We start from the raw sequence: 16,006 nt of genomic DNA, 5'->3' as shown, positions 1-16,006 counted from the left end.
GCAGTCAATAGCACCAGTTGCTGCACACAAATCAAGTAAATGAGAAAGTAAAACTTTCCACAGACATTGGCCATTGGTGACTGAATCAGTTAAGTATTTTCACAAAAATGCTGCATGACAAGCAACTTCAAAATGCCAGTGGCAAACAATAATAAGCATTTATTTCTTCGTGAGTTTGCAGCTCGTCTGGGGTGGCGCTGCTTCACACTGCAGGTTGATTGGGGTAGCTCTCCACACATCACTCATCCTTCTCCAAGGGTGAGCAGGCTAGCCCAGGGCACGTTTGTCTCATGATAATGGCAGAAGTGCAAAAGGGCCAGCCCCACTGCAGAAGCATGTTTTAAGCCTCTGCTTGTGTCACTTCTATTAACATCTCGCTAGAATTAGGCAAAACAAGTCATATGGCCAAGCTCATTGTCAAGGGCAGGGAAGTAAACTGCCCTTTGTAGCAGGAAATTCAAAGTTACATAGCAAAGGGCATAGATACAAGGTGGGGTAAAGAATTGAGGTCAGTAATCCGATTTGCCAGAGTGACTTCTTTCAGAATAGTTTTAGTGAGGTGGTGATGGCAGAAGCCTGATTTTGATGAATTATAAAGTGGCAGGAATGTAATCAAGTTGAGGCAATGAGTGAGTATTTGCCTTCTGAGGAGATTAACTGTGAAGGGAAAGAAAATGATGCAAGTCTTGTTGTTGTTTAAAGATGGGCGAGAGACTCATGTTTGAAAGTTGTAGAGAAAGACCTTGCAGAGAGGCAAGAGGTTGAAAAGACAGAGAAGGGAGTACATGGAGGAGGAGGGGGGGAGGGGGAGGAGGAGGAGGAGGAGGAGGAGGAGGAGGAGTGTCCTCGAGCACAAGAGTCACCTCTTGCTCTGAGGCTGGAGAGAAGGATGCAAGGCGTAAAATCTGATATTTCATGAAATTTATGCTTGATGTTAAATTGCCCCTGTGTAATTACAGGTAGGGTCATTTGCTGTGAGAGTTCTTCCAGTTTGTATCATCAGGGTGCAGTTTAGAAACCACACAAAATATTTCAAGCAGAGGGAATTTAAATACAGAGGACTGGTTCCATGGCTAATGAAGGAGCTGAGAAGTCCAACGGGAGATAGTGAGGCAACTCAGAGTTCAGTGACATCGGGAAGCTGTTACCACTTCGAGGGCTGGAGAGACAACACGTGTCACCAAAGCCCAGAAGCCAGAGCCATCTGGTGCTAACTTGACCACTGTGTGGGCTGCACAGCAGGTACTGAAACTACAGAGAGAGGGTCTGTCCAGTGGGAAATGGAGACACAAAGAAGATACTGCCCACATAGAGAGAGGGAGAGATACTCTAGTTTCAGCCTTCCTCTGGCTCTCCCACTGGCCTAACCCAGCTAGAAGCCAGCTAGCAAGAAATCCTGGGATTTGCTGACCCCCTAAAGTGGTTAGTCCATCTGCAATACTGAGTAGAGTAGGAGAGGGGCAGAGAATGGGTCTAAGAGCTAATAAGTTCTTAGCTGTTAGCTCACAGAGCTAATTTTTTTAAATGAACCTCTTAGTTCATGTACGCAAACACAGTATCTAAGGCAAAAGGAGAAAACCCAATATGTAGGACTTTTTATCTGTAAATATATTATGATCCTGTTTTATAAATTTCCAAGTGTCGATGAAAAATTAATCAGTCGACCTAAGAAAGAAATGGAAATTTTTATTTGAGCCAAATTTGAAGATTATGACCTGGGAAGAGCATCTCAGAAAGCTCTGAGAACTGTTCCACTCGTCAGAAATCAAGGCACAGTTATATAAGTTTTTTGAGACAGAGGGCTATACATCAAATGACGTATTATTGACAGCTTATATAATCCAGATCTAAGCATAATCGTGGTGGGTCATGTGACCCCTTCCAAGATCAAGAAGGAATGTTAAAAAAAAAAAAAGGAAGGAATGTTATCTTTTAAGGAGTTGTTTTGTTGATGCTGGGAGAATGCTGCTCGTTATGGTTGAGCAGGTATTCCTGCTGACGGGGGAGGTTTGGTCGAGGCATAATGCAGATGCACAATGTACAGTGCAGGGAGAGACACGGCCAAAGGGCAGAGAAGAATTTTTATATTTAAATTTTTCTTGTCTTGCCATAAAATATGAATTGTATTTCACACAAGCAATTTGATTTTGGTTTTGACCTCATAACAAATGTGAGGCATAACAAGCAGCCTAAGTAATCCCATCCTATTTTACGGACAACAAAACTGGAACTCAAAAGGTTAATGACTTTAAGATCAAACTGCAAGACAATGGCCAATCAAGACTTCCTGGGAAGATGCCTCTTCATTACTCGGCATTGCTTTTTATGATGCTCCTTTGAGTCAGGGCCATTAAAATTTTTTAAATCGAGTTCACCTGAAACAAACCTGAATTTCACTTGTAGGTGAATATCCCAAAACACATTTTATAAGAAAACTTAAACAATACTCAACTTTAAAATTTTAATTGTAGGTCTACATACTCACATTTATCTTCTAAATTAAAGGGAGACTTTTAGAGGTGCAGCGTTATAGACAATGTTTATAAAACAGTGGGTCCCTTTCTTTCATTCAGTAGAGGCTCACCCTGTGGTGGCTGTAGTATGGTTCATTTAAAAATAGCAGCAGTAGGGGACTTCCCTCGTGGTCCAGTGGCTAAGGCTCCATGCTCCCAGTGCAGGGGGCCCAGGTTCGATTCCTAGTCAGGGAACTAGATCCCACATGCCGCAACTAACTAAGACCCAGCGCAGCCAAATAAATAAATAAATATTTTTTTAAAAAGTATCAGCAGCAGTAGTAGTAGTCATCGTAGTAGTAGTAGTAGTAGTCATCGTAGTAGTAGTAGTCATCGTAGTAGTAGTAGTCATCGTAGTAGTAGTAGTCATCGTAGTAGTAGTAGTAGTAGTAGTAGTAGTAGTAGTAATGATGGTGATTCTAACCAATACTTATTTAATGCTTTGGGTATGCCAGGCGCCACTCTAAGTGTTTTCCCTGCATTTTATAAATTAATCCTCATAATAATCTTTCAAGGTAAATACTGTTAATATACACATTTAATAAAGGGGGAAACTGAGGCATAGAGAGCATAATTAACTTTCCCATTTGTCACATAACTAGTAAGTGATCAAGTCAGGATTCAAACCCAGCAGGCTCATTCTGTTGCCCAGACTCCTGAATACTCTTTCTCTTCCTCCCTTGTTTTCCCTTGTGTCGGGTCAATATTCCTAAAAAGAATTCTTACAAAGAAAAAAGAAAAGGCAAACACTGAAATTTAAAATTTTTAATACTGAAAATTCTTGAAATGAATTCAGGTTGTCCCATAGTCCATAATCACTTTTTCCGCCTAAAATACTGTGTATAAATACCAAGCACATATTATAGCAGCATCATATGAGGTTTGAATATGAAATATTTCTTTCCTGGTTGGGGGCACAATCTTTTGGGGACTGAGCATTTTATATTCTTCATAAAAAACACATACATATATATACACCCACAAAATCATCTTTTTTTTATAGGCTAGTGCTCACAATATTTTAAATTTCTTCACACACCATGATCACCACACAATTCCCTGTTGTAAATGGAATTCAGAACTAAAAAGAGTGTGTGTGAATTCTACTGTATTTTTGAATTTAAAATTCTTCTGTGGTCTGGAGTTGTCCCAGTAGTAAATTTCACAGTAGTAGGCAAAGCTGGTCAAGGCCATTGTTCCTGGTGTGAATGACACTTCGTTAAAGCCCAAGGTGGTCAACCTATTATTACCTTAGGAGGAAGGGAAACCAGTCTGTTCTGGTGAATGTCTTTAAGAAGGGAGAAAAGGGTGCTGCGGTTGAGAACCTTTGAGTTTAGATAAGGGCCTTAGCCCTGTCAATGTTAGTCAAGGTCAGTGGGATTTTTTTCTTTTTAATCCTACATCACAGCAAAATCTGAGCGGTATGCAGTGAAGGATAGCATTCAGTCAAGATTTCCTTAGGTATAAAAATTTAAATTTCAGTGTGAATACAAATTTGAAGAAAAATGTATGGCTTGCGTATTTTTGCCTTTCAAGCATTAAAGTATACCAAAAAACTCTGGTTTGAAGTCAAGCCTTACTCTTTTACTAGCTTTTTACTATGAAGTGTCTAATTAAACTTTAACCTGCTATGTCCTTCAAGATTTTGGAAAATTCTAGCATACTTTTCAGCTTCTACTTTTAGGTATTTTTTATGATCTATAGATTAGAACCAAAGAGTGTATCCTCTTATATCTAGACTTTTCAAGTAACAACCCATGAGTGAGGGTTGACTTCCAAGATTATTTGTCTTTTCTTAGATAAAATAAGTGATTTTAATTATATTTATTAAAATTTGAACATTTTATATTGCTAAATCTATACATATATGCTCTGATGTTGGTTCATAATAGAAATTTCTTTAGCAATTGCATTTTTCTTAAAAAGGAATTGCCTAACTAAAAGGTAACTAAGTTATTGGTGTCAGTTTTGTAAAGTCTTATGCTGCCAATTAGAGATTTAATAGATGATAGATAATAAGCTCTTCTTTTAAAATGCAAATACCATCTTCTGGATAATAAGGACCAATTGGTCTTTCATATCTTAGTATACATTACTTTTTAACACTATAGGTTAAAAGTGGCTTCAGTGAAGAGGGAAAGGGAAGAAGATGTAATTTTGTACTGTAGGAAATTTCTAGAAAGGGAAAGCCTTTGGTGTGTGTGTTTCACCTCAGAAGGGCTTTTGGACAGTGTGAGGATATAAAAAGTGGAAAATAGGAACTGCAGGGCTTGATAAAAGGTGTATATAAGAAAAGGCAGGAATTCCACAAGGTTAAATTGTAATTGCTTTGTAGTACAGCGAGTATACTCTGTGCCTTTAAAAATTGTCTCTCTTTTTATTTTTATAGCAAAAGTTAGTGATACTGGCTTTAGCTGCTTCCTACTAGTTCTGTTATCTGGGTCTATTTGCTATATGCAATAAACGCAATTATTTCGTTTGATTCTAGAATAGGATGTTCTAATTAACTGAGAAATGCCAGATTATATACTGATTATAGATTTTCAAGGAACAGGAGTGTACTCAAATATACTGAAACTATGTTGAAAAGTACGAGTGTTTGATTTTTATTATCATAAATCATATTAACATAAAAGAACAAATACTAAAACAAAAATGAGTACTCTTTTCAGAAACATCAATTAGTTTCAATTTTCTCTTTTACCCTTCCAGCTCATGTCAATGTACTCTTACAGATTTAAGAAATACAGTGAAGGTAGAAATTGTGTTCTTTTCTTTTTTTTAACTTGTGATTTCTGTACACATTTACTGCATATTAGACCATTAGGTTGATGTATTGCCTTATTTTAATGTCCTCTCATTAAACATTGAAATTGTTTCTCATTTTTTAGTATCTTAGTTAATGAAGATCTTTATTCCTATAATGTATGTCTTTTAAATATTTTACTGGGAGAAAATACTAAAATTAGTTTACTTGGTCAATGGGAATAAGCATTTGTATGTCACTTGATATATATTGCCAAATTGTCCTAATAGATGCTGTTCCCAGCAGTAGTATATGAATGTGCTAGTTTGGCTACAGTCTTTCCAGCTTTGGATTTTATTTTTTTTAACTTAATTGGTGTCAAATTGTAATACTCTTATTTTTTCATGTTTTGAAAGTTGATTTTTTTCCTTTTCTATAAAAACTTTTTATTCTTTCTCTTGTTTGAATTGCTTGTTACTATTCCTTTGTCCATTTAACCCACTGTATTGGATTTAATATAACTATCTTTGTAATTTAATAATGCCGTAATGCTTGGAAGCCTCTTCCATGCACTTGAAGCAATGTTTAATAGAAACTTGGGGTTAATATGCCTCCAGATAAACCTATCATTGGTTTATTTCTTTCTTTGATATATAATATTTCAAGTAATGAAATACATGGTTTGATAATACTCAATTGTTAAAGATTAAAAAAGAAGAAAACATATGTCATTTGGTTTAGCAAAATTCTTATATTTAAAATTTTATTCTGATTTTAAAGTAGGATATTTTTAAAGTATTATGAATAAACTGACCCTTTAAAGAAGTTCATAACTAGAATAACAGCACTGGGTTTTTTTTGATGCTTAATATTTTCCGTATGCAGCTTTAGTTGAATGCCAGTAGATGGCACTAATTACATAAACAATTCAACAAGTTAATGATGAGGAAAAGAAATAACATGCGATACTGTTTTCTGTTCAAATTTTGGTATATGTCACATACTCAACAATTATTTGAGAGCTTATTTTTATAGTTTGTTCTCTCCCATGATAAAAACAATTAAGCCAAGTTTGTTTCCAATTAATTGCTACTAAATTGAGATACCTGATACTGATTATTGCTCAAGATGCTGCATTTGAAAAGTTCTGTCATGAAAAGTGGGTTAGCTTATACTATCATGTTTGACTGAACTACACACGGTAGTTTAAAAGCAATCATGTAGACATGCTCTGACCCGAGGATTCAGAAGCTGTTTATGAAGCATTTTAAGAAAGTGCAACTAGAGATTTCAGAGAAAACTGACATTCATTCTCTTTCCCATGTGTATCTATAGCAGTTGGCCAAAGACCTCCGCCAGTGGCAGATAAATGTAGATGTGGGAAATGACTTGGCACTGAAACTTCTTCGGGATTATTCTGCAGATGATACCAGAAAAGTACACATGATAACAGAGAACATCAATGCCTCTTGGGCAAGCATTCATAAAAGGTATGACCTACGTTATTTCTAAAACTATTTGCTGATTCTAATGATAGGGTAGTGACACTGGGTGGACAGTGCAGATTTGTTTTCCCATCCTGCTAAACCAGGGCTTTGGGAGGATCCAAGATGACAAATGCCAACCAAACTCACAGTCTTGCCTAAGTCCACTTATTTTAAAGATGAGGGACCCGAAGACTGGTGAAATGAAATGACTTGCCCACAGTCAGAAAGGTAGTGACATAACTAAGCAATTAGACAAAAAGGAAAGATTGATTTGTAGCTGAAAGAGCCATTTATCAGTCTGCTTTGAGAACTCTATCCAAAGAAATATTGTTCTATTCCATCATGCCACAAAGTGCCCCATCTTTAGTCTGACAAGGAAGTCACTTTGGGCTTCATGATGGAGTTATAGCTGTCTCTGGTGCCGTCATTGTATCTCCCTCCACACACCCAATGGGAAGATTTGTGTAGTGTAACATGACTCATAACTTCACTTCCCATTATATATCTGCGGAAATCAACAGCTCTTAGAGACACCGTCTCCTCAAACTAAGTCCTGACTCCTTATTATTCACTCTTAACCCCTTGTGCTGTTCTTTCATTAGCATTTATCCTAATTATAAACAAAATTATAAACAAATACATGAATTATGTAACTAATTGTTTAATGTTTGTCCTTCACATAAGTCTAACCTCCCTGAGGACGGAGGCTATCTTTCTTACCTGACACATCCTGAACCAGGTGATATAGTAGGGAGCTGGTAAATATTTGTGTTTTTTTAATTGAAATGTAGCTGACCTACAATGTTATGTTAGTTTCAGGTATACTACATAGTTATTTGACATTTGCACTTATTATGAAATCACTATAATAAGTCTAGTAACCATCTGTCCCCATACAAAGTTATTACAATGTTATTGACCATATTCCTCATGCTGTATATTACATCCCCATTGCTTATTTATTTTATAACTGGAGATTTGTACCTCTTAATCCCCTTCACCTATTTCGCCCTTTTACCCCCTCCTTACATCTGGCAACCACCCATTTGTTCTCTGTCTATATGAGTCTGTTTTCATTTTGTTTTGTTTGTTTTGTTTTTTTAGATTCCACATATAAGTGACATCATACAGTATTTATCTTTCTCTGTCTGACTTATTCACTTAGCATAATACACTCTAGATCCCTCCATGTTGTCACAAATGGCAAGATTCCAATTTTTTATACCTGAGTAATATTCCATCACATCTTCTTTATCCATTCATCTATCGATGGACACTTAGGTTGTTTCCATATCTTGGCTATTGTAAATAGTGCTGCAGGGTAAATATTTGTTGAATGATGACTGTACATAATTTAGAGTTACCTTGTTCATGCTGTGGTAAGTCAAGGATTACTGGGTACTCATTTTTAGCTCTGTCAGAAAACAGGGGCAAAAATAGCACCTGTATGGTGATAAGGAAGATCACAGTGAAAGGTAAATGAGTTCCAGAAGATAACATGACTTACTGAAGTCAGGTAGGTGGCCTTTATTAAGAAAAAAAGGCCACCATTAAAGAAAACAAAAACAGATTTTGAACTAAGCGGAAACTCTTAGGAGTAAGGAACTATTAATACACGGAAATTGAGAGATTAAGTTAATCTGGAAACTGAGTTAAAGATTGAAGAGTATAAACTCCTGTGAAACTGGATTTGAGCTGGTCATCCTGGGGGAATAGAGCAGCTCTAGCCCTGAATTCCAGACAGTGGGTGTTCAGATGGCCATGGAAAAGAAGACTCAACCTGAAGTTGGGGAATTATATTTGGGGCCCTATCAATAGAACCCTGGTGGTGAGAGGATGAGGTTGAATAGGGAACTGATAAAAAAAAAAATTCTCAAAGTTACTGCCTCCTCTTATTGGCAAGGTTTGTACTTTCTGCTCCAAATACAGATCTGCTGTTTGTTCAGTTAAATGAGGGCAGATTAGGCTCAGGAAGACTTATTCATATGTAATCAATTGGTATCAGAGAGTCAGTAGTTAAGATCTCAGTGGGAAATACCTGCTTCTCAAAGAGAGGCCTCTATGGGCAGGCAAATTAAGATCAGAGATTAATTTGGTGAGTTTAGGGAATGTAAGCCAAGAAGGAGCCAAAAAGAAGGCTTACTCATTTTACAAAACTAGGGCTTCAAGAGAGGTCTATCCCATCTATGCCACTCTTTCACGCTCCTTGAGTCTCCAAACAGCCCTCTCATTTCTTCTGATCACTTTCGTTAGGTCTTTGGATTCCTCAGAGAAGGGGCTTCCAGTCTATATTTTTTGACTTGGTCCCTAAAAAGCTACCACCTAAGGAACGTATATAGTTATTTCTCCAATGGGTAAAGTAAAATAGAAAGTTAAAAGCCAAATTACATTTTTTGCTAGCCCATAGAGAATCTGTGATTTGCCAAGCTAATTTGATTCATGCCTCTGAAGTTCTTCCCTGTTTCTTTCTCACATATACTCTATGAAAATTCATCCACTTGTGTAGTTTCAGTCTGCTGATGACTCTCCATTTATACCATTTGCAGCTGAGCATGATCGTTGAATTTCAGACCTGCATATCCTATTGATTTCTTTTCATTTTAATGTCCCTCGGCAACTTCAAATTTCATAGGCCCAAAGCTGAACTCATCTTTGTCCTCTTACAACCTCTTTCTCCAAATGCAACCTACTTCTCTTCCTATGATCCCTCTCCAGTGAACATTACCACAACCCATTCAGTTGTCCAAATTGGAAACTCATGCTTGACTCTTCCTTCTATTGAATACAATCCCAGTAGCCAAGCTATCACAAAGCTATTTACTACCTAAATAGCTTTCAAATCCAGTTATTTCTCTTCCTCCCTACTCTTCAACTATCATGTCTTGCTTAAATGACTACATCTTTCACCCAACTGGCTTCCCTGCTTCTAGTCTTCCTGCTTCTTACCCATTCTCTACATAACGCAGGATGATTTTTCTAAATACAGTATATTCATATAGCTCCCCCTCCCCGCCCCCCCAGTTTTAAAGGCTTTGGTGGCTTATCCGTTATTATTTGAAGACAGTCCACACTCCTTTCAATGGCTTCAAGATCTTGCACGTTATGGCCTTTCCTTAAAACTCCAGCCTAAGTTTCTGCTCTCCCTCAGTCTCCTCTCCCCATAATTAAGTAACATTGAGCTATTTTCATTTCCTCATAGCTATGTTCTGTCTTCTCTATTATGTGCTGACGTGATAGATGTATTATTCCTTCCTTTTTGCATGGTTAAGTTCTATTCATTATCCAGGTCTCAGTATAAATGCCATTTCCTCCAGGAAGCCTTCTCTGACTACCAACCCCAAAGCCTACACTCTGTGATAGTGCTTATCTCACTACACTGTACGTAAGTGTCTGTTGGTCTTTGTCTCTTATGAGGATGTTTGCTCTGTATACACCTTGGCTGCTCGTCCACCATATGACCTAGCACTTAGCTTGGCACATAGTATCTACCCCCAAAACATGTTTAATTAAATAGGTAAATAAACCAACAAAAAATTACTAACTACAAGTGTTCTGGAGTGCCAGTAACTCAACACAGAAGAAAAATGTATCCATTAGGATTGCTTTCAGTTTCAAGTGACAGAAAACCCAAGTTCAATAGCTTACCTAATGGAGGTCTGTTTCTATCACTTTATGAGAAGTTCAGAGTCAGGCAGGTGGCGACATGGGCTCCGTAGCTCAGCAATGTCAGCCCTGAAGTCTCCTTGTTCTTCTTGGCATTTCCATTAGAACATAAGCATTCCAGCAGGAAGAAGCAGCGGCAGAAGGGGCAGTGCTGGTGTCAGGAAAACAGTGGCTTTCTCAGGAACTTTCGGGTCAGAGCTATGCCACAAAACCACCTCTAGTATCTAGGAATTTGGGTTGAGCCAGCCAATAGAGAATGTCTGCCACAAAGGGTATGGAAAGAGGAAACTGATAAACCGTCATGCTGTAGCTGGGCAGCATGAAGTTCCCTGGAGAGACAGCCAGTCAAATCTGAGTAAATACGGTATACTGTCATGGAGGGTGGTCATAAAAGTGGGCCATTTGGGCTTGGTGGTTGTTCTGGTCAGTGTGAAAGGGCATGAGGAGAGCTGGGTGCGCTGTTGGCTAATGATACCTTTACATGGGAAGTTCACACTCGGTGTATGCTATGTGTGTCACCCGCACAGATTAAACCATATTTTACTTGGCTACATCTTATTTTATATTCTTATAGATCTTACGCTAGATAGATAAAGACCAAGAAAAGTCTTTATGTGATCTTCTGCATTTTGATGTTTTTATCCAATATCTCGTGCAGCTAAAGCCAGAAGTGAAGTAACGTCATACTCCTCCTCTAGATTTGTGCTGTTCAGTAGGGTAGCCACTAGCCATAGGTGGCCATTTAAGTTCAAAGTATTACAATTAAATAAAATTGAAAATTCATTTCTTCCGGCTCATCAGCCACCTTTCAGGTGCTCAAGAGCCACAGGTAACTAGTGGCTTCCCCACTGGACAGTCCAAAATCGAACATTTCCGTCATCACAGAAAATTTTATTGATCGTCCTGCTCTAGATCATCTTTGTTTATGTTCCCCTAAGCAGTTTAGCATACATTTATAACAATTGCATACTATATTACTTCAGAAAGAGATTTTGCCAAATTTTGTAAATAAAAAGTATTTCCTTTACAAAGTGGTTCACATTATTCTCTTTCCTTGTTTCTACCTTATTTTTTCTATTTATCCATCTTCTAGAGTTGCCATTTAAAGTCTCAAAAACTACAACTATCACAAAATATAAACACTTTTACTGTTAATCCTAATAAACATGATTTTAAAGGAGAAATTATTAATATTGATATTTGGGTTTGGGGAATAAAAGTATCTCATGTCTTTGAAATATATCTATAACCAAGACTTTTTAGGTAGGGGAGACTGTTGAAAGCATTCTGATTACATCATTTCTCATGGCTCAGGTTTTACCACTGAGCACTGATATATTGCCTGCACTGAAACTTTCAATCATATAGATAAATATATGCAAAAATTTTGTGCATTTGGAAGCCTATGCAAAGCAATAAAATCTTTACTTCAGTTTTAAAATTTTGAATGTTAAACAAGATATAAAAAGTATAACTTGGAAGAACTTTACTTTGATATCATATACTGGCAGGCTGTAGTTTCAAGGCATAATCAAAAACGAAAGTGAGCTAATTTTGTTTTGTATTTTAGTGTTCAATTTAAGTTTATTAATAGGTCAGAGGAATCTTCAAATTCTATACTGGCTTTTATTGGACCTTTAATTACCATTTTATATAGATAAATATAAATAGCTACGTGCACCTAAAAGGACTTGCTCTACCATTCATGAATAAAAGCAAAAGCTGCTTCTCAAGTAAACTCTGTAGTTTAGCAATTCATATCAGAACATAGGTCATCATTGTGACCTATGTAGGAAAATATTTTGTTTTCCTGATCGTATGCCTTATAGAGTCCATGTTAACATATAAAGCCAGAAATGTGGGCTTCTGCAAGTTCATTTCTTTCCCTTCAATCTCTGTGAATAGATATGAATTGGTGAATAAGATAATATTAGATGTGATATTACATATTACTGTGAGAAGCCTCTAAGGCTTAGATTTCAAGGACTGCCATCTGGCTGATGACTTTATGATGACACCGTCATGAGATTTCATTTCCTTATTTCTATTCCAGGGCCACTCTTTAAACAAGAAATGTGCATTAACTCTGAATTGTCTGTCTGTAGCTATAGGAGGGCTTCTCCAACTACTAAGCAGCAAGGAGCAAACTCATCAAGTAGAGGGGCTGATCCTAGTATCAGAGGGTTCATCATGGATAGAAGTTCCTCACAAAAGCTCCCAGATATCTGAACAATCTCTCTAAGTTCTAAGAAAGATGTAGCATGTATGTGTGTACATGTATGTATGTGTATATGCATATGCATGGACATGCATGCAAATACACTATCCTTAAAATAATATCTCAGTATTCGCCTGTCCGCTCTAATAATATGTTTCAAATTTTAATAATTACAATTAATAATTGAGAAACTGAACAATTATCACTTGTGTTCTCCGTCTTTGGCAACCATGAAGCCCTTGTAAATCACTCCTTGCTTCTCTATTCCTAGGTCCTTTCTCTTTTTCACTTTAAAAAAAGAAGAAAAAGGGAGAAAAATCATTGAGCCCTATTTTGTGTGAAGCAAAGAGCTACTCTAGCTGAACACTGGATCTCTTTCACATTATCCAACGTATTTTTTTAGTAACTGTTCTGCTTCCTTTCTCTGGGATTTTCAATTTCTTCTTTCTTCTTCCTCCTCCCCTTCCGCCAACCATCATGCTCAAGTTCCCTCATCCTAAAAGAACATTTTTAGGATACCGACTTTTCTATCCAGCTATCCTTGTTTCCCCTTACCATCAAAATTTTTTTAAAGTAGTAATTGACATTATTGTTTCCTCTCCAGCTTCTGGCTATGCTTGGACCCACTTCAGTCTGGCTTCCCTAGTACCTCCACTTTCCTGAAAAAAGGACTCATTAAGATTGTCAATAACTTTTATAATAACTAATTGCCCTATTTTATTTATCCATCTACTTGACTTCTTTTTGACCTTGGTCCTGTTTATCAACTCTACTGGTTGAAACTTTCCCTTCTTTTATTTCCAAAACGATATTACTTTGCAATTCTCCAGTTTCTCTAGTAATATAATAAGTGTGAAGTGCTTGGCACAATGCCTGGCACATAGTAAGGGCTCAGTAAATGTCATCTGTCATAAACATTTTAAGAATTCATTCACTTGGTGAATATTTTGGTGCTGGGTATGTGCTAGTTAGGCTGAGTTCTTGGTACTAGGTATACAGCAGAGAAAACCCCTACCCTCATGAAACCTACCTACATTCTGGGAAGGAGAAGGTGAGAAACAGACATTAACAAATAAAATAGTTAACTGTATGGTATATAAGATTGTGCTAAGTGAAATGTGGAAACATAAAGAAGGAAAGCAGTTGAGAATGTGTAAGTGTGTGAGTGAGCGAGTGGTGGAAGAGAAGTGCTATTACTTAAATATGGTGCTTAAGAACGATCTCACTGGGGACTTCCCTGGTGGCCCAGTGGCTAAGACTCCACACTACCAATGCAGGGGGCCCGGATTCCATCCCTGGTCAGGGAACTAGATCCCACATGCCGCAACTAAAGATCCTGCGTGCCGCAGCTAAGACCCGATGCAGCCAAATAAACAAATAAATACTTAAAAAAAAAGAAAGAAAGAAAGAAAGATCTCACTGAAAGGGTGAGTTTTAACCAAAACTTAAAGGACCTAAGGATGTGAGCCCTGTGGATAATTGGAAGAAAAACAGTCCAGGAGGGTTCTAATAACTGGAAATGCCCTGAGGCTGCAGTATGCCTGGCACGTTGGAGGAACCTTAAGGAGACCAGTATGATAGGAATGGGTCAAGCAAGCAAGAGTGTAGTAGACAAGGAGTTCAGAGAGGTAAAAGGAATCTGATTACATTGGACCTTACAGGCCCCTCTAAGGACTTTTGCTTTTACTCTGAATGAGATGGGAGTCATTGGAGGGTTTTGAGCAGAGGAGTGGCATCTTTTAGCTTATCTGGCCCCTCTGCAATAATAGACTGAAGGAAATCAGTGAAACCATTAGGAGACTGTTGTCATAAGGCAGTCGAGAGGCAACTGTGATTTGGACCAGAATAGGAGAGGTGAATGTGGTAAGAAATGTTTGACTTCTACTGGACTTCCCTAATGGTGCAGTGGTTAAGAATCCGCCAGCCAATGCAGGAGACATGGGTTCGGGCCCTGGTCTGGGAAGATCCCACATGCCACGGAGCAGCTAAGTCCGTGCGCCACAACTACTGAGCCTGCGCTCTAGAGCCCACGAGCCACAACTCCTGAGCCCGTGAGCCACAACTGCTGAAGCCCGTGCACCTAGAGCCCATGCTGGGCAACAAGAGAAGCCACCGCAGTGAGAAGCCCACACACTGCAACGAAGAGTAGCCCCCGCTCGCCGCAACTAGAGAAAGCCCGCGTGCAACGAAGACCCAACGCAGCCAAAAATAAAAGAAAGAAAGGGAGGGAGGGAGGGAGGAAATGTTTGTCTTCTACTATATTTTGAAGACAGAGCCCAAAAGGTTTTGTAATGGATTAGATTTAGGTATGGAAGAGAGGCATCAAGGAAGACTACAGAGTTTTTAGCCTGAGCAACTGGAAGATGGGGATACCCATTTACTGAGATGGAGAAGGCTCCAAAAGCAACATGTTTTAGGAAGAAGATGTGGACACGCCACTTTTGAAATGTCTATTATGCTTTCAGGTGGAGATGTGGAGTAGATAGCGGCTATAAAATCTTAAGCTCTGGGCAATGGTTGGGACTCAAGATACAAATTTGAGAGTTGTAACAGTAATCAATATAGGCTCTGTTTGCTGTATACAACCTTTAAATCTTGGTGTTCCATTCTTAATTCTCTCTTATTTCTCTGTACACATTTCAAGTACTTTTGTCTGTCAACTTCAACTACCATTAAGACTCCTCAGTTTTCATTTCCATCTCACATCTTTCTCCTCATCTCTAGAACTATACTTCCAGCCACCTACCATACATCTCCATCTGCACTATCTACAGGCTCCAAAATGTCCAAAGTAGAAGGCATTATCTGCCCCTAAAACAATGCTATATTTCCTATGTTTTCAGGGAAAATTAATTGCTTAACTTAATTGTCTCTAAAGCTGGAAACTTAAGAATTACCTTCTACCTTTTCCTCCCTCTCTCTTCTCTACTAATACATGTATTAAACTGACTTCTAAATTCTGTGACTTCTACTTCAAAAATTTCTCTAGAAGCTGTTGCCTTTTCTTCATCTCTATTCTTCATCTTTACCTCATCCTAAATCGTCTCCATATTTTGCCTGGTAGATTGTGACCACCTTTTTCTGTGCTCCTAACCATTGAGTCTCTACACTCACTTGGCATTCACACTGACCCAGAGTTATTTCCCTTAAAACTAATCTTCTGGTTTTCCTTTGCTCCCACCACTCTTTTGTTTTCCTCTTGAGACCTGATAGATGATATGTTCATATGTAATATATTCCCAAAAGCATACCCCAATTTTTCTGACAATAAAAACAAACAAACTTGATTTATTTTCAGGAAAGAAAAGCAAATAATATCACAATTTGTGCTTGGTTGTCAGTTTGTTTATTCAGCAGAGGGACAGGCATGTGAACTTCA

At 38.0% G+C, this 16,006-nt stretch overlaps 1 protein-coding gene across 3 annotated transcripts in view; it reads left to right on the top strand.

The window, feature by feature from the left end:
* The window catches only part of DMD (dystrophin), a 2,123,648-nt gene that overhangs the window by 1,571,522 nt on the left and 536,120 nt on the right, over window positions 1-16,006 (top strand). For all 3 annotated transcript variants that reach the window (XM_057539128.1, XM_057539123.1, XM_057539124.1), the window contains one exon: window positions 6,595-6,749. In XM_057539128.1, the coding sequence (XP_057395111.1) occupies window positions 6,595-6,749 (155 nt within the window). The remainder of the gene's footprint in view (window positions 1-6,594; window positions 6,750-16,006) is intronic.

Source organism: Balaenoptera acutorostrata, chromosome X, assembly GCF_949987535.1.
Source record: "Balaenoptera acutorostrata chromosome X, mBalAcu1.1, whole genome shotgun sequence".
In the NCBI taxonomy this organism is placed as follows: Eukaryota; Metazoa; Chordata; class Mammalia; order Artiodactyla; family Balaenopteridae; genus Balaenoptera; species Balaenoptera acutorostrata.
This window is presented reverse-complemented; position numbering and strand designations above follow the sequence as displayed.